We start from the raw sequence: 19,479 nt of genomic DNA on the forward strand, positions 1-19,479 counted from the left end.
TTACTCATGTTTAGAAATGACACTTCTCTCTTTGCCAAGACAACACAAAATATTTGCAATCTCACTCTCTTTTCATCCTATTTCATGCTCTCCCTGCTCTCTTTCTCTTCCACTCTCTCCCACAATCTCTCGTTGCACTTCTCTGTCTCACTCTACCACCCTCTTTTCTCTTTCTTCTCTCTTTTTCCATCTCTTCCTAATATTTTTATCTCTCATCTCCCTTTCACTCTCTCTTCATTTTCTCTCTTATTAATCCTCTTTTCCACCAACCTATTTTTCCTTATTCTGTCCATCTCTGTATTACCCCATCCCTCTCTACGTATCTCTCTTTACCATATTTGCCTTAACTCTCTCTTTACCTGGACCTTTCCCTTTTTCCTTAATTCATTGTTGTCTCTCCTCGTACATTTTATAACTATAGAAAGAAAAGAAAGTCCTGTCTTACTTTTTCTTTTTTTTCCTTCCTCACTCACTCTACCTTCCTGCCCTACTCTATCTCCCTAGCTCCTCTCTCTATGGCTGAACTCCATGTTCACTGTATAATAGTTATTGCAAGTGGAGTTGTGTGGCAGAACAATACAACACAGTACAGTGCATGGAAATACAAAAACATATGACTTTTGTGTTGTGTAACCTCATTCCATTGTCTGTCTTTTCACCTTCAACGAACCTCCCTGGTGTGAGTGCCAGCTCTGGGCATTCTGTTATGCTGCAAAAACATGTGTGTTTTGTATCCTGGAGGCTGAAGCCCAACACCCGCGTGCTGTGTACTTTTTATTTTAACAATAATATTCCAACTCCCCCGAAACGCTCCCCCTTATATTGCTGGGGAAGAGGGGCCAGGGTTGGAAGGAGAGATCTGGACCAGACACACCATATAAATACAAGAGCTTAAAAAAGCAGAATTACAGAGCAGCAGCTGCAGGGATGAAGGTAGGAGCTCAGGGCCATGGGGACAGATGGGGTTCAGTCTGATTCTGATTGTGGGAACAAATGTCTTTAGGTAAATAAGCTGATCCCCCTAAAAAAAAAAAACCAGTCACCCGATTGACTTAACAATGGAGATTTACATAACAAGGGGTCCTAAATACTGTATGGATGGGGTGGAATGTTGAGGTTTTGGGTCTCTTATGTAGGTTCTAACTTATGAACAAATTTTGATGCGATTAACAGCAATGGTTGTGTATTTATGAAAGTATTAGTTATAGGGCAATCCAATAACAAAAATGTGCAGCTAAGTGGCATACATTTCCATAGGAAAAGGGAAAGTTCACAGGGCACCCCAAGTAGTTCTAACTAGAAGAACGGGGGGATAGGTGTTACAGTAGTTCAAGGAGGCAACACCCTGAGGGGCATGTACAATTATGAATTTGCCACTTCAGCAAACCACTGTTCTCTTATTCCAGCCCTCTCAGAGCACCACAGAAAGGGTCAGCTTGGACCCTGAAGGTCACTTTATGGTGGCCCATTACAGAAGATCATGCACACACACCTCCCTAGGATTTGTAGCTCAGCTGAATAAGTTGTGTTGTGTTGCAGGCACTCTGGGCCCTTGGGCACATCGCTCTCTTACTGTTGGCTTGTGACTCAGTTTGGAGTCGGATATCCAAGCGAGAGCCAGAGAATGGTGAGTGCTGAGCCAGATGTTTGATGGAAAATCCATTTATATCATATGTCATGTTAATAGAATACACACACACACATGCACTTACACTTCAGATAAGCAATTTAAGGAGCGTTGGTGGGTGCATGGTGCTAAGGAGCCCTATGGCAGGCAGAAAGTTCAGAGATCCCTTGCACCCACCTCCGCCTGATTTTTTGTCTTCATTGAGCACTAAGTGGCATTAAAATAGCCTTGGATCTTCAAATTCCCAGCAACTGACAGTTGTATTGACATTTTCAGTTTCCAATATCAGGTACAGCTTCTTCTCATTTCCCATGGATCTGATGTTCTTCTCATTACATGGTATTATAATCCTGTGCCAAGTATTAGCTGCCAGCTCTGGCACCATGCCCGCTGCTGAGACCGTTGCACAACTGATATGTTACACAAACAATCCGCTGCTCAAACTAAACAAAAGTGATGTAAGAATCTGTTGGGGCCATTGGGTCTCTTGGGATGAGATAAAGCCTGCAGAGAGGTGGGAGAAATACATTACCAAATCTATATTTTTTAAGGGGCACGTGAAATGCCATCAGAAAGGATGGCCACGTTTCTAAAAACTAAAATATTGTGGTTAACAGATGCAATCTCTACTTCCAAGGTTGTAGAACCTCAAACCAGACTCTTCAATGGTCTTATGCCTGTAGAACTGTGTGTTGGTCTTTGAGGTGTCTTCCCTATCGATCGGTTGGGTCAGAAGACACTTTTCCCAAGAAATACGACCTGGAGGTGCCCAGTCTATGAAACACATGGCAAGAGGTTAATAGTGAGGACCACCATATGGGGGTTTACTTGTACGTGGTATGGTGGCTTACTTCTACCATTAAAGTTAACTAGAAGAGCAATAATGCTAAATAAAATCTAGAATAACATCTCCTTACTCTAAGCAACATTAAACCTCCAACCAACCGGAACTAACTCATCCCAGAAGCTCACATGTCCCAACATCCAACCACAAAGGAGAGGGCAAATGCCAAAACCGCAGACACACAAATCTCTACTGGAATCTTTAAAGGAAATGTTATTAAGTCTGCAAATCAAGAGCAGATAGAAGGAAATTGTTTGCTCCACAAACACCTCATTAGATCTGCCAGGACATTAATTGGCTGGTAATTGAAAAGAATGGGAAAGCGGTTTGTTTAAAGAAACATCCACCTAAAAAGTTACTTTTAGTAAATAAGATATGATATATACAGTATTAAAAGCAGGTCTACTTTCTTGTGATAGTGGGACACAGATACAAATTCACATGGGGGATACAGTCCCTTCCCACAGAACAATATACCGGCACCATCTCCCTACTATACCTGTTATCCCACAGTCACACTCCCTTCCCAGAGACTATTATCCACTGTTACTATAGACACCATCTCTCCCTACTATACCTGCTATCCCACAGTCACACTCCCTTCCCAGAGACTATTATCCACTGTTACTATAGACACATCTCTCCCTACTATACCTGCTATCCCACAGTCACACTCCCTTCCCAGAGACTATTATCCACTGTTACTATAGACACCATCTCTCCCTACTATACCTGCTATCCCACAGTCACACTCCCTTCCCAGAGACTATTATCCACTGTTACTATAGGCACCATCTCTCCCTACTATACCTGCTATCCTACAGTCACACTCCCTTCCCAGAGACTATTATCCACTGTTACTATAGGCACCATCTCTTCCTACTATACCTGCTATCCCACAGTCACACTCCCTTCCCAGAGACTATTATCCACTGTTACTATAGACACCATCTCTCCCTACTATACCTGCTATCCCACAGTCACACTCCCTTCCCAGAGACTATTATCCACTGTTACTATAGACACCATCTCTCCCTACTATACCTGCTATCCCACAGTCACACTCCCTTCCCAGAGACTATTATCCCACTGTTACTATAGACACCATCTCTCCCTACTACAGTATACCTGCTATCCTACAGTCACACTCCCTTCCCAGAGACTATTATCCCACTGTTACTATAGACACCATCTCGCCCTACTATACCTGCTATCCCACAGTCACACTCCCTTCCCAGAGACTATTATCCACTGTTACTATAGACACCATCTCTCCCTACTATACCTGCTATCCCACAGTCACACTCCCTTCCCAGAGACTATTATCCACTGTTACTATAGGCACCATCTCTCCCTACTATACCTGCTATCCTACAGTCACACTCCCTTCCCAGAGACTATTATCCCACTGTTACTATAGGCACCATCTCTCCCTACTATACCTGCTATCCCACAGTCACACTCCCTTCCCAGAGACTATTATCCCACTGTTACTATAAGCAGCATCTCTCCCTACTATACCTGCTATCCCACAGTCACACTCCCTTCCCAGAGACTATTATCCACTGTTACTATAGACACATCTCTCCCTACTATACCTGCTATCCCACAGTCACACTCCCTTCCCAGAGACTATTATCCCACTGTTACTATAGGCTCCATCTCTCCCTACTATACCTTCTATCCCACAGTCACACTCCCTTCCCAGAGACTATTATCCACTGTTACTATAGGCACCATCTCTCCCTACTATACCTGCTATCCCACAGTCACACTCCCTTCCCAGAGACTATTATCCACTGTTACTATAGACACCATCTCTCCCTACTATACCTGCTATCCCACAGTCACACTCCCTTCCCAGAGACTATTATCCACTGTTACTATAGACACATCTCTCCCTACTATACCTGCTATCCCACAGTCACACTCCCTTCCCAGAGACTATTATCCCACTGTTACTATAGGCACCATCTCTCCCTACTATACCTTCTATCCCACAGTCACACTCCCTTCCCAGAGACTATTATCCACTGTTACTATAGGCACCATCTCTCCCTACTATACCTGCTATCCCACAGTCACACTCCCTTCCCAGAGACTATTATCCACTGTTACTATAGACACATCTCTCCCTACTATACCTGCTATCCCACAGTCACACTCCCTTCCCAGAGACTATTATCCACTGTTACTATAGGCACCATCTCTCCCTACTATACCTGTTATCCCACAGTCACACTCCCTTCCCAGAGACTATTATCCACTGTTACTATAGGCACCATCTCTCCCTACTATACCTGCTATCCCACAGTCACACTCCCTTCCCAGAGACTATTATCCACTGTTACTATAGACACATCTCTCCCTACTATACCTGCTATCCCACAGTCACACTCCCTTCCCAGAGACTATTATCCACTGTTACTATAGGCACCATCTCTCCCTACTATACCTGTTATCCCACAGTCACACTCCCTTCCCAGAGACTATTATCCACTGTTACTATAGGCACCATCTCTCCCTACTATACCTGCTATCCCACAGTCACACTCCCTTCCCAGAGACTATTATCCACTGTTACTATAGGCCCCACCTCTCCCTACTATACCTGCTATCCCACAGTCACACTCCCTTCCCAGAGACTATTATCCACTGTTACTATAGGCACCATCTCTCCCTACTATACCTGTTATCCCTCAGTCACACTCCCTTCCCAGAGACTATTATCCCACTGTTACTATAGACACATCTCTCCCTACTATACCTGCTATCCCACAGTCACACTCCCTTCCCAGAGACTATTATCCCTTCTATCCCCTATGCACCAGACACTAACCTTACCTTCTCACTCTCCATGTTCAGATAATGAGCAGTCCCCTCTACATATAATTTCCCTATTACAGTGTGTCAGATTCAGCCGCTGCACCGGATTCTCACTGTTTTCTCACTTTCCATGTGAAGATTCTGAGCAGTTCCCTGCAGACTGTGAGGAGGTACATGATGCAGGAGCAGAAGCCGATGGGGTATATGTCATCTACCCTGCTGGATCCTCAAGTGCTGTGCCCGTATACTGTGACATGACTACTGATGGTGGGAAGTGGACAGTGAGTTGGAGCCCATTATGATGTTGTATATAAGTTTATATAAATAGTAGTGTACATGAATGAAGATCTTGGAATAATTTCACCTCAAAGTTGTGTAGTTAATCACAGAGCAGTAAAGTGGTCAGATAACCAAGAGTTCAGGGCCACAATCACATCTATGGTGAATCATTGATATATGCTCCACTTGGAGGCTCTGTAATGCTGTATAATGTACACCAGGCTGACTACAACGTCTCATTCAGTTTCACTGAACCCCTGAAAACAGTTTAGCCTGGGTATAGGCAGGTCCCTTAGAATAAAAGGATTATAATGATGCTATCAACCACACTCTCCCCTCCTTTCTTTCAATATGTGTGAAATGTTTGCCTTTGAGTTTTAAAATCAGTATGCCCCCCCCCCCCAGGTGATCCAGAGAAGGTTTAATGGCACCCTGAGTTTTTTCCGTGGCTGGATTGACTATAAATTGGGGTTCGGTCGAGCAGATGAAGAATATTGGCTTGGTAAGTTCTAAGCTCTTCCAGAGAAACCTCTGATACCCCTGAGATGTAAGCGCGTTTAATCCCAATTGGTTCATGGTCCTATCACACAATATTCAATGTTTTGCTCCACAAACTGGTTGGATAATGCAACAGTCTATATATGGCCTCCCTTACTGATCCCTTCTGGTTACTTTCATGCAGGACTGTTGCCTACTTCATTGAAGTTCCCAGCAACCCCTATCAACAATACATTCTGTAAATTAAATTCTCTTTCCTGTTTTATGTTCCTTTAGGACTGCACAATATTTACCAGCTAACATTGAGGAGGAAGTATGAGTTGAGGATCGAACTGGGAGACTTTGAGAACAACATGACCCATGCTAAATATGGGGACTTCTCCCTCTGCCCCAAAGCCATTAACCCAGAGGAAGATGGCTACACTTTGTATGTGGAAGATTTCACTGATGGAGGAGCAGGTAGGAGCACCTAGTGGTCAGGGTGCATTGAGACACTAAGGGGTCCACTTGTCTAAGACCAAAAGCAGAAGTTCCCAAGGAGAAGACATCAAAAGTTGGCTACACAATGAATGCTAATCACTGCTCTGAAAAAAAAAAAATTCTGTTACAAATTGATGGTCTATATTTGTCCCCCTACTCTGTTTTTATTGTCTTTGTCAGAAACAAGTAGACATATCGTGGGTCTGCCTTAGATCCCAGATGTTCCTCTATGAGCAAAATTATAATGTTTCACCTACTAGACTGATTTTATTCATCTTCTTAAACATTTATTTTATTTTAAAGTGGTAATAGAAATTTCCAAAGGACATCCCTAGAGATGTAGCAGATTTCTCCCTCTCTCCTTCTATTACATACGTTAGAAGTAAGGTGGCATTTAGTGGTGCTGCCTAAGCCCCATAGACGTTCTTCTTGAAGGCAATTTTGAAATATTTTTTTTCTACCAGCCTGATATTTGTATATTTTTTTTAGCAGAATTTTTTTTTAAGTTATACCTGTTGCAAGAATTGTTAATAATATCTACCACTGCTGTAAAAGTAGTGATAAAGTTTTCCAAAGGACACAAAACGAGATTAGCCGAAGGAGGTTTGAAAAGGGTTTTCTTCAGCGCAAGCTAAAGATATATACTCCCTGTAGCAGTTGTACTGGCACATACATTAGATAGATTTAAGAAAGGATTCTGTGCCTGTTTATCAAGTGAAAGAAGACCATAGCAAAGTTTTAAACTTTTTTAAAATTTTGAGTAAAAAAAAAACTAAATTTTTTTGTGATTTATTATACCGCGAGGATGTAAAAAGTTGGCATCTCAGACCTGCCGAGGTTGTATATAGTATAAGTCAATGGGAGAAGTCCCAAAGATATCCTTATCTGTGCTGGGTTTTCGAGCAGAAAATGGGTAATAACCCATACGGATTTGGTCTGAGTATATTTCAGAAAATAATGAGATCAATTCATATTTTGATAAAAAAAAAAAAACCTGAAAACTGCCCAATGTGTAACTTCCCTTTGTTCCCCTTGAACATTCTTCCAGTCATTGAAGTAGTGTCAGGAAATGCTCAACCCAAATATCAAGTAGGGTAAGATATAGGGCGAATGGCCATCTGCTCTCAAAATAAAACAGAAAACCCAGCTAAAAGGTCATTTAGGGTGGAATTTATGGTTGAAGCTTATTGGCTGCCGTAGATATTCCTGGAACTGCAGAAGAATGTTCTACCAATGTTTAACTATATTTGTAACCTTGTTATGAGCTTTATGGGTATCTGACCAAAGTTTAGACCTCTTAGGTGGCTTGAACTGAAAAAGTCTAACGATCAACGGGGGAACAAAAAGGGGGAACAAAAAGAAAAGTGGACGATGTATCTAATATATTAATAATGTCTGGATATGTTTTTGTTTAATTGCACAAGGTTCTTCTAGATTTTAATGGCAAAGAAATTGAGAAATTGAAATCTGAGAATTGAAAGTGAAAAGGTTTCCATTCAAACAAACAAAGTGTATGGGGTACTTTTTAGGAGGTCCAAGTGAAATCCTTATTTTGTCTAGAAAATATTGTCATTGACACCAGAGATACAGATGAACTCGGTATAAGGAGGGATAATATATATGTGTGTGTGTGTGTGTGTGGAAGAAGGTCCTCCATGGCGGTTCCTTGCAATTGCTCTTTAGTTCTGCAGAAGACACATTGCCATAGTTAGATTTTTCATAGCAAGGGTAAGGTATCCAAAACCATCACATAGATCAAGAGTCGTTGTTTTGAATCAATGGGGCCTCCAGCAGTTTCTTCTCTTTGGCCCCTTAATATGTTTCCATCCTGATACACTCTTGTCAATTCTTTTTTAGGGGACTCTCTGACCTATCACAACGGGATGAAGTTTTCCACCTACGACAGAGATCGGGATACTTACCAGCAAAACTGTGCTTCCCTCTCTGCTGGCGGCTTCTGGTTCAGAGCTTGTCACCTGGCTAATCTGAATGGACCATACCTGCGTGGTGTCCACCTGTCCTATGGGAGTGGCGTCATCTGGTCTGAATGGAGGGGTCTTTACTACTCCCTTAAAAGTACCGAGATGAAGATACGACGTGTGTGATGGCCCTCCAGATCACTTAGCTTTACGACCTGTAGCACAACAGTCTGTTATAATATCAGTGTCATTCTGCTGTGAGCTTTTCACCTTCACCCCCAAATTTCACTTCTTCTCCCTGTGGCTCACTTGATGTTGCTAGCTATAACTTCATTGTGTTCATCACGACCTGCTCTACCTTTAATATTCTGTAGATGATGTCCACTAAAGAATGCTGTAACTTGAATCTGTCTCATAAATATGTCTCATCATTTTGGTTTTAAGTTTTAATTTCCAGTGGAAAGTGTTTCTTCTTCTTCTTCTTGAAACCAATGAAATGGTAATTATGAAATGATTCTTCCATGTTTGAGTGAAAGGGATACTTAAGGTCCCCAAGGCATTCTACCATATCTTCCAAAGACTTCATAATTAAGTGACAAACTTAAATGATTAGATAAGGGCAGTGGCTGACGGGGAGATTTGTCCCCGTGATTATTTATGCGTGACTGCAGGTGGAAAATCTCCAGAAAATCCCTCTCAAATATAAAATAACTGAAATCGCCAGCGATATAACCAACGTATTTTGAAGTCGTCTGAAGTTTCCTCCAGAGGCAACATTTTACTGCCAGGGATTTTAGTTACTGTATTTCCAATGGAGAGGCATTTTTCGGGAGATTTGTCAACCCCAGTCGTGCATTTTTATCGCAGGTGATCGACCACTGCCCTAACAGGTGTCTGATATTACACTATATTACACTATTTTACACTATATGCTTTTGCAGTGATCCCAAACCAGTGGCTCTCCAGTTGCTCACCAACTTTTTTCATTTTGCTCCCAGCGGCCTCAAAACAGGTGCTTATTTTTTTAATTCCTGGTTTGGAGGCAGGTTTTGGTTATATAAAAACCATGTGTAATGCCAAATAGAGCCTCCAAAATAGCCAATCACAGGCCTTATTTGGCACCCATGAAACTTTTTAATGCCCCCGTTTTCATGCTCCCTAACTGTTTTACATTTGAACATGGCTCACAGGTAAAAAAAAAAAGTTTGGGGACACAATAAAAAGGATACAGGAAACATGTAGAAATACATGATAGTTGTCCAACTTAAAGAAAAGGTAAAAGGATATAAAAGAGGGATTAGATTGGTAAGAGAAGATCAGTTACAGTTAGGGGGTTATATATTAAGTCCGAATGCCATAAACTCGCAAAATTTGAGTTTTGTTTACTATAAAATCCAAATTTCTAGTGGAAAAAACTCAAATTTTTTCAAGATTTATTATCATAGTCCGACATTTATTATACCCCGAGGATACAAAAAGTCAGAATCAGAAAATCCACCATCTCAGACTTGCTAAGGTTGTATATAAGTCAAAAGAGAGAGGTCCCTATCCTACTGTCGTTTCTGTAGTCTGTGCTATTTCGGGATTTTCGGGCAAAAATCCAAAACATTACATTACATTATTCTGTATAAAAAAAGGAGGGACAATTGTTTTTTGGAGGCAACAATATTTTTGAGGTGTTATAGAAATGAATATACTGGAACTGATATCATATAAGCAAATAACTGGGTTGAGTTGCTTTGATTTAGAAAAGACCACCAAGGAATCCAATTTCTTTTTAATCTGCGTAAATGTGTGTTTTTGAGGAGGATTTCTGTTAGGAACAGCTGTTTGATATTTCCAAGGTTACCAACTGAGTCTATGAGCAAAACCAATATGGCGGACAGTGGTTTGTATTGATTGGTAAAGCCTCTCTATAACACAGGTGACCAATAATGGTTGATGTAAGTGTTAATGGGTGTCCCCAAGAACCCAACATCTATTTTTTAGCTTGATATAGATCCAAATTCTAAACAAGAACATCAAGATGAGTTGCTTGAGTAGGATGAATTTTAGCAGTTTTGGCTGGAGACAATTACCAACCGTATACAAGTTGTTTGGGGACCTGTACTATAAAAATCCTGTAGATGAAGAGCTACAAAGATGCCAGACTGAAAAGCAGCTAGAGACTTCTTAGGTTACTCCATGTTTCTAAGTTGTAATAAGGAACATACAAACTAAAGGGATAAACATATCTACATCAACCATCCAGCCATCCATTAACCATCAACCGGCTATCATTGGCCCTCATTACTCATGCTCTTGGGCTGATGGCAGGAGGACTACTTCCTGGGTTAGCCGCCCCCAATTGCAAACACCTCCATCACTGATAACCACAATCGCTGACTTCCAACATTGTTGGGCCATCATCTCACCCAGGGCCTGGACTAGAAGTACGTAGGCAGATAGAAGAGGTATTGACTTGTGAACAAACATCAGAAACAGGTCTAGATATTAAATCGGAGCTCACCCTTCTCAATGAACCATTTCTCTCTTCGGTCGCAGCTCTCGTGGGATCCTCCTCACTTCGTTGGGGAGGTAACTTCAGTACACAGATTTACCCCATTTCACGGCGTAGAACGAAGGAATCACAGGAGACGGTATTGTTCATTTTTCTTGCGGCTTTATTGGCACATCTTAGTGAGTTTCTAGCAGTGGGTTGGTGAGGAAAACCTACGCGTTTCGTGCCCTCTTTCCAGGCACTTCGTCAGACTTCTTAGGTTACTCCATGTTTCTAAGTTGTAATAAGGAACATACAAACTAAAGGGATAAACATATCTACATCAACCATCCAGCCATCCATTAACCATCAACCGGCTATCATTGGCTCCTCATTACTCATGCTCTTGGGCTGATGGCAAGAGGACTACTTCCCGGGTTAGCCGCCCCCAATTGCAAACACCTCCATCACTGATAACCACAATCGCTGACTTCCAACATTGTTGGGCCATCATCTCACCCAGGGCCTGGACTAGAAGTACGTAGGCAGATAGAAGAGGTAAGTGCCTAGAGACTCCACCACCACCATCTGTCTCTTCTGTCTATCCTTAGTTCCGGTTTGAACATTGCCTTTGTTATATGTGATGGCCTACAGGAAAGTTGTAGAGAGACGCTTACAGCTGCCAGTTAGGGGAGTTAATGAGACAGAGGCAGCATAGGTTGTGAGTTTATACTTAAGATATACATTGAGAAATGTTCTGTGTAAGGCCCTCGTCTGATATCTCTATGATGGTATGGAAAACTAAAGATCTGGAAAAAATGAATTTTTAAACCAATGAAAAGACAGCAAACTACATGCATCAGAGGTGCAAAATAGAATCAGGTTGGTACCCACAGAATAATTAAGATAAATTAGAGTGGTAGCAATAATGTGGGATAATTGCTACCACTGGGTTTGAAAAACCCACATCATTATTCCAAACTTTAAAGTATTGTCTATTAGCTGTCGACCTTGAGTCAATTACAGCTTCCTTACCTAACCTAGGTTTTAATAGACACTTTATACTCAATTTGTCTCACATTAATTTTAGGATGTGATTAATAAAAGTTACGTTTTATTATTTTTTGCTCTGGGAATTCAACTAATTAGGGTGGGAAGGTGCAACTATATGGGTCATACTACCCACAGAATACATGCAAAGTGGTTGGGTTTTAGAGACCTGGGTAAAGTAGAGCCTACAATCTGGGGAAATTTGTCACCCACTCCCCGCTGAGATTTGAATTAGCAGGTCAGATAAATGTGGTAGACATCATTGTATTCTGTGAAGCAAAGCACAATGTATATAAACCAGGCATAGGCGGGGAGTTGCACACAGTATGTTTAATTTTTGCAATCCATTTCCAGTAACCGTATCCACCGTTCCAGACAGTCACTTCACGGATTTCCCAGTTCAAGGGTTAGTATTACGCATTGTATACCTGTTCAGGGTCTACTGTATGTCATGCAGAAAACTTGACTTGACCCCCTTTTCCTTATCATGTAAACCTTTGTTAATCATTATACCTTATCACCCTTGCCCCCATTCTTCCCGTATATCAGATTGCCTCATTACTTTACATTACAGGGGGGTCGGTGGGAGAACCATATAAATAGCAGCATTAATCCAAAATTACAGACAATCTGCTACAGGAATGAAGGTAAGATCTGGGAACAGATAGGGTTGGATCTAAAATGTATAATAATTAACATTAATTCATTAGACTAATGAGTTACGTATACCATTAGTGTCATTTGTTGGACTGCCAAATAAAATGGGGCCCAAGACTGAGACTGATGTTTCTGGAGGATACAGGTAATCTGGGTACCCAAGCAAAGGGTTATTATTTCCAATAAGATAGTTTACTAAGAGATGAGTGAGTATTCACAAAGCAAAAGGGTTGTCCCCATAAGATAAATCAGCATTTAAAGGGAATCTATCATGATTTTTCTGATGTAGTTTTTTATTCCTAAATGACACTGTTTACACTGCAAATAATTTACTCTACAATATAAAATGTCATTCCTGAACCAGCAAGTGTATTTAGTTGTAATATTGGTGTGTAGGTGCATCTCAGGTCATTTTGCCTGGTCATTTGCTTTCAGAAAGAGCCAGCACTTTAGGATGGAACTGCTTTCTGGCAGCCTGTTGTTTCTACTACTCAATGTAACTGAATGTGTCTCAGTGGGACCTGGATTTTACTATTGAGTTCTGTTCTTAGATCTACCAGGGAGCTGTTATCTTGTGTTAGGGAGCTGCTATCTGGTTACACCTTCTCATTGTTCTGTTGTTAGGTTGCTGGGGGGAGGGGTGATATCACACCAACTTGCAGTACAGCAGTAAAGAGTGACTGAAGTTTATCAGAGCACAAGTCACATGACTGGGGGCACCTGGGAACTGACAATATGTCTAGCCCCATGTCAGATTTCAAAATTAAATTTAAAATAATCAGTTTGCTCTTTTGAAAAATGAATTTCAGTGCAGAATTCTGCTGGAGCAGCACTATTAGCTAATGCGCTTTGAAAATAAAATGTTTTCCCATGACATTATCACGTTAAGATCTGATTGGCCAGATGCAGAAACATACAAGTCCACATTTCTAAAGGTTACTCCAGGTTGCAATCTTCAGTTACAACAAGGTTTATTCTGTTCCAGGCAATGGGGATCCTTGGACACTGTGCACTTCTGTTGGTGGTTTGTGGCTCTGTTTGGGGCCAGAAATTGAAGAGACAGTCAGAAATTGGTGAGTAGACTATGGTTCTCCAGCACTATTCCAGTGTGCAAGTTCCATGCCTTGATACCAGTTCCTACACCTCCTTTGCCAGATCTTCCCATTGTTCCAGATTCTCTACATTCCTTTTTGCACCCCAGACACGGGTAATGAGCAGCTCCCCATGCCAGATCTTTTGTAGATACTCACACTCCCTTATCATATTCCAGACACAGGGCCATTCCCTGTAGACTGTGAAGATGTCTATGCTCACGGATCAAATGAAGATGGGGTGTACATTATATACCCTGCTGGATCCTCAAGTGCTGTGCCCGTATACTGTGACATGACTACTGATGGTGGGAAGTGGACGGTGAGTTGGAGCCCATTTCATGTACTACAATGACAATGTCAGCTGATATCTCTTTAAAGAGGAGCTCCGTTGCAGGCCCTGCAATAAGCACAGGGCTTTGTTAAAGGATAAGTAAACCTTTAAAATAAGTGAATGTAGAATTGATGAGGGGGCTAAGCACTTTTCTAGTTCACATTCAGTATTTATTTATTTTTTATTCCAAGATATTAAGAGATACATGTACTGTTAATATGAATGAATTTTGTTACAACAGTGCCACCTGCTGGTCAGTTTCCCACCAGTCTGACCACCAAGTAGTCAAGGAAGTTGTCAGGAGAAAGAAAGAGGCTGCTCTGATGTTCTTCTGCTTAGGAATAAAATTAGAAACCTTTCTCAAATCTTTCCTAAGCAGAAGAACATCAGCCTCTTTCTTTCTCCTGACAACTTCCTTGACTACTTAGCCCTCTCATCAATTCTACATTCACTTATTTTAAAGATTTACTTATCCTTTAAGTAGCCCCAGGTGTTTCAAATAAATTGGTTTCCCTCAGTGGGACTCTGGACAGCGATATACTGTAACCAAGTTCCCTTACATTGTAAATAAGCAAAACAAACTGACCTGAATAATGTCAGGCCATGTCTACCTTTGCCCCCATAGTTGCCGGTGCTGTAATAAAAGCGGGTGCCCTAAAAATACACAGGACCCAGTGAATGTGATAATTTATAATTCCAAAATACATTAGATTTTAAACACTTTGAAAGAATAAGGATCTTAACAGATTTTGTTGTGGTGACCATTTACTTTGAGCTAAACTCAGGCTGTAAGGGTCACTTCTGGAACCTCCAGTTGAATGTTTCAGAGCTCTCTCAACTCTCTCTCAATGCACTTTTGGGTGGTAATGAGATGTCTTTACCTGCACTCCTCTCTCAAGGATACAATATAGAGTGCATTGCTGCTGTTGCCCTTTATCCTTCCATAGCCGCTGCTCAGTGTGCCTAGAAATACTGGACCTAAAATATAAAAATTATCTTTGTGTAGGATCACCCACAATTCCAAGGCCGAGTTACATAGTTACATAGTTAAATTGGGTTGAAAAAAGACAAAAGTCCATCAAGTTCAACCCCTCCAAATGAAAACCCAACATTCATACGCACACCCTCCCTACTTTTAATAAAATTCTATATACCCACACCTATACTAACTATAGAGTTTAGTATCACAATAGCCTTTGTATTATGTCTGTCCAAGAAATCATCCAAGTCCCTCTTATAGTCATTAACTGAATCAGCATCACAACATCACCCGGCAGTGCATTCCACAACCTCACTGTCCTGACTGTGATGAACCCCCTACTCTGTTCCTTTAAATGAAACTTCTTTTCCTCTAGTCTGAAGGGGAGGCCTCTGGTACGTGATTCTCTTTATGGGTAAAAAGGTCCCCTGCTATTTGTCTATAATGTCCTCTAATGTACTTGTAAAGTCTAATCATGTCCCCTCACAAGCGCCTTTTTTCCAGAGAAAACAACCCCAACCTTGAAAGTCTACCCTCATAATTTAACTCTTCCCTCCCTCTAACCAGTTTAGTTGCACTTAGTCTCTGCTCTCTCTCCAGCTCATTTATATCCCTCTTAAGGACTGGAGTCCAAAACTGACCCCATACTCCAGATGAGGCCTCACCAGGGACCTATAAAGAGACACAATTATGTTTTCATCCCTTGAGTTAATGCCCTTTTTTATACAAGAACTTTATTTGCTTTAGTAGCCACAGAATGACACTGCCCAGAATTAGACAACTTGTTATCTACAAAGACCCCAAGATCCTTCTCATTTAAGGAAACTCCCAACACATTGCCATTTAGTGTATAACTTGCATTTATATTATTTTTGCCAAAGTGCATAACCTGCATTTATCAACATTGAACCTCATTTTCCAGTTTGCTGCCCAGTTTTCCAGTTTAGACAAATCACTGTGCAAAGTGGCAGCATCCTGCATGGAACCTATAGTTCTGCACAATTTAGTATCATCTGCAAAAATCAAAAAAAAAAAAGAGTTATATTCACTCTGCATGAAAGGGGTTGTCCTTTGTAAGGATGTGAGATCTAAAACCAGTCTTTCCCCAGGTGATCCAGAAGAGGTTCAATGGCTCAATAAGCTTCTCCCGTGGTTGGACCGACTATAAGTTGGGGTTTGGCCGGGCAGATGAAGAGTACTGGCTAGGTGAGTCCTGTTGCCTTGCCATTAGATGTCATGCAGCTTTCTTGTATATTTCTTTCTACTAATTAACAAGTTCTCACCAACTCCTCCAAGCAATAAAACCAGCATTACCTAAACGGCAACCACTTTCTTCTTAGGGCTCCATAATATTTACCAGCTAACACTAGGGAAGAAATATATGCTGAGGATCGACCTGGGAGACTTTGAGGACAATGCAGCCCATGTAGAATATGCTGACTTCTCCCTCTCCCCCAATGCTATTAACCCAGAGGAGGATGGCTATACTCTCTATGTGGATGGGTTCACTGATGGAGGTGCAGGTAGGAGGCTATAATGATACAGAACTATTACTATGTACCAATTCGGTCAATCTTTTCACAATCGAAAATCCAATAGACAATATCTGCATTAATGGAACCGATTAAATAGAAAGGTCATGTGGTCTCCTTTAGCACAAATTTACACCTGAACAAGAATGGGGATGTGGTGGATAATCAAATTTGGTGGGAGAAACTAGAACTAAGCAATAACTAAGAGGAAGGTTAAAAAGGAAACAGAAAACAAAGGCACCATTTACTAGAAAAAAATACCCTCATTCAGCTGCTTTACCAAAATGACTGGAAGTACTTATTTATTATATAAAATAATAATATATATATGCACTGACTTCCCCATGGTCAACAGAGTGGCTTAAATCTTATCATTCTCCACCTTTTATATAGTTTCTATTTTCATTCAGTCCATCTACTAGTCACCTTCAATTCCACCTTATTTAAGCCCTAGAGAGTAGATAGCAGCTAAACCTCCAAATCTGGTCCAAGTCTAATTTCAACCAATCATTTCCCATGCCTGAACATTTGGGTGCTTTGTTCCTTGGTAACAAGCAAAAGCCAGAGATTCCACACACACATACACTTATTTATTTGGAATTTTCTTTCCAGGAGATTCTCTGACTTACCACAAGGGGATGAGGTTCTCTACCTATGACCGTGACCAGGACACTTACCAGCAGAACTGCGCATTCCTCTATTCCAGTGGCTTTTGGTTTAAGGGCTGTCACATGGCCAACCTAAATGGGCCATACCTGCAGGGCACCTACACGTCCTCTGGCAATGGCATCACTTGGACTCGCTGGAAGGGTTTTAATTACTCCCTCAAAACCACCGAGATGAAGATACGACGCATGGGATGATCTGCATGCCACTTACATTCATTGGATTGTGTTTCTTATTCTGCAATAAATGATATCCACCTACAGAGTATGTTTTCTTCTTTTTTTGAACAATTTGAGAAATGTTGATATTTTACCTCCTTAGAAAAAGCTGCAGACTGAGCTTTTCAGGTCAACAAAAGTCAACAGGGTTCAGTTATCAACACTGGGCAGATTTTCCTATAGGCATAACCCATAGCAACCCATCAGTTAGTGGTTGCCTTGGGTTGATAAACAACTCTCAAGGTGTCTTGTAATATCCTTCACGATTTTCACTACTAAGTACCCTATTTAATGAAACATTTAGGCTTTGTAAGCAGAATCATTAAAGGGATGCCATGGTCATGTGCTTTCAGAAAGAGCCAGCACTTTAGGATGGAACTGCTTTCTGGCAGGCTGTTGTTTCTCCTACTCAATGTAACTGAAGGAGTCGCAGTGGGAAATGGGTTTTTACTATTGAGTGATGTTCCTACGTGCCACGTGTTCCTACCAGGCAGCTGTTATCTGGTTCCCTTCCCATTGTTCTGCTGATGGGCTGCTGGGGGGGAGGAGAGGGGTGATATCACTTCAACTTGCAGTACAGCAGTAAAGAGTGACTGAAGTTTATCAAAGCACAAGTCACGTGACTGGGGGCGCCTAGGAAACTGACAATATGTCTAGCCCCATGTCCGATTTCAAAATTAAATCAATGACAGTGTCCTTGTAAGAGAAAGTAGCCTTTGTTTGATGTTATGTACCTGTAAGTTTGTATAGTATGTAGGTACAGGGTAGACTTCAGAAACCTGTTGCCATGGATTTGATTTACTTATGAAATGACTATAGCATTGGATACGGTAGCACCCAGGGGTTTATTGATTTAATACTGTTGGGTTTGATCCTATTGACCTGGAATATTGTGGTCACGGCAGTTGTAAACCTTTATAGGCCCAAGTGGTTTGGTACATTTAATTGCACAGTGATTATATACCCACAACCCTCTCTGCCATATTGATATACTGCCTGTGAAACATCTACTGTAGTGGATCTTCTGTGATCTATCTATGTCCATTTGTCCTCCTTTGTGTTCATCACGACCTGCTCTACCTTTAATATTCTGTAGATGATGTCCACTAAAGAATGCTGTAACTTGAATCTGTCTCATAAATATGTCTCATCATTTTGGTTTTAAGTTTTAATTTCCAGTGGAAAGTGTTTCTTCTTCTTCTTCTTGAAAGCAATGAAATGGTAATTATGAAATGATTCTTCCATGTTTGAGTGATAGGGATACTTAAGGTCCCCAAGGCATTCTACCATATCTTCCAAAGACTTCATAATTAAGTGACAAACTTAAATGATTAGATAAGGGCAGTGGCTGACGGGGAGATTTGTCCCCGTGATTATTTATGCGTGACTGCAGGTGGAAAATCTCCAGAAAATCCCTCTCAAATATAAAATAACTGAAATCGCCAGCGATATAACCAACGTATTTTGAAGTCGTCTGAAGTTTCCTCCAGAGGCAACATTTTACTGCCAGGGATTTTAGTTACTGTATTTCCAATGGAGAGGCATTTTTCGGGAGATTTGTCAACCCCAGTCGTGCATTTTTATCGCAGGTGATCGACCACTGCCCTAACAGGTGTCTGATATTACACTATATTACACTATTTTACACTATATGCTTTTGCAGTGATCCCAAACCAGTGGCTCTCCAGTTGCTCACCAACTTTTTTGATTTTGCTCCCAGCGGCCTCAAAACAGGTGCTTATTTTTTTAATTCCTGGTTTGGAGGCAGGTTTTGGTTATATAAAAACCATGTGTACTGCCAAATAGAGCCTCCAAAATAGCCAATCACAGGCCTTATTTGGCACCCCAGAAACTTTTTAATGCCCCCGTTTTCATGCTCCCTAACTGTTTTACATTTGAACATGGCTCACAGGTAAAAAAAAAGTTTGGGGACACAATAAAAAGGATACAGGAAACATGTAGAAATACATGATAGTTGTTCAACTTAAAGAAAAGGTAAA

At 41.1% G+C, this 19,479-nt stretch overlaps 2 protein-coding genes across 2 annotated transcripts; both read left to right on the forward strand.

Moving 5' to 3' along the window:
* Positions 1 to 920: 920 nt before the first annotated feature.
* On the forward strand, positions 921 to 8,904 carry mfap4.1.S (microfibril associated protein 4 gene 1 S homeolog). Its single transcript, NM_001097892.1, has 6 exons — positions 921 to 933; positions 1,540 to 1,627; positions 5,436 to 5,578; positions 5,982 to 6,078; positions 6,351 to 6,533; positions 8,412 to 8,904. Exons 1-6 carry the CDS (start codon positions 928 to 930, stop codon positions 8,657 to 8,659), a joined length of 765 nt encoding a protein of 254 aa, NP_001091361.1. The 5' UTR covers positions 921 to 927; the 3' UTR covers positions 8,660 to 8,904.
* A 4,719-nt stretch (positions 8,905 to 13,623) lies between these two features.
* Positions 13,624 to 17,523, forward strand: LOC121399024 (microfibril-associated glycoprotein 4-like). The gene is made up of 5 exons (XM_041578791.1): positions 13,624 to 13,732; positions 13,930 to 14,072; positions 16,173 to 16,269; positions 16,404 to 16,586; positions 17,208 to 17,523. Exons 1-5 carry the CDS (start codon positions 13,648 to 13,650, stop codon positions 17,456 to 17,458), a joined length of 759 nt encoding a protein of 252 aa, XP_041434725.1. The 5' UTR covers positions 13,624 to 13,647; the 3' UTR covers positions 17,459 to 17,523.
* Positions 17,524 to 19,479: the final 1,956 nt, after the last annotated feature.

The sequence above is a fragment of the Xenopus laevis genome, chromosome 9_10S, assembly GCF_017654675.1.
Source record: "Xenopus laevis strain J_2021 chromosome 9_10S, Xenopus_laevis_v10.1, whole genome shotgun sequence".
Lineage (NCBI taxonomy): Eukaryota > Metazoa > Chordata > Amphibia > Anura > Pipidae > Xenopus > Xenopus laevis.

What these genes read in the sequence shown, in the direction of transcription:
- mfap4.1.S (NM_001097892.1), top strand. An exon ending in CAAGCGAGAGCCAGAGAATG is followed by an intron (nt 1,628 to 5,435) that starts GTGAGTGCTGAG and finishes TTCCATGTGAAG; the next exon opens with ATTCTGAGCAGTTCCCTGCA. An exon ending in AGATGAAGAATATTGGCTTG is followed by an intron (nt 6,079 to 6,350) that starts GTAAGTTCTAAG and finishes ATGTTCCTTTAG; the next exon opens with GACTGCACAATATTTACCAG.
- LOC121399024 (XM_041578791.1), top strand. Translation starts at nt 13,648, where the DNA reads ATGGGGATCCTTGGACACTGTGCACTTCTGTTGGTGGTTTGTGGCTCT. An exon ending in GAAGAGACAGTCAGAAATTG is followed by an intron (nt 13,733 to 13,929) that starts GTGAGTAGACTA and finishes ATCATATTCCAG; the next exon opens with ACACAGGGCCATTCCCTGTA. An exon ending in CTGATGGTGGGAAGTGGACG is followed by an intron (nt 14,073 to 16,172) that starts GTGAGTTGGAGC and finishes GTCTTTCCCCAG; the next exon opens with GTGATCCAGAAGAGGTTCAA.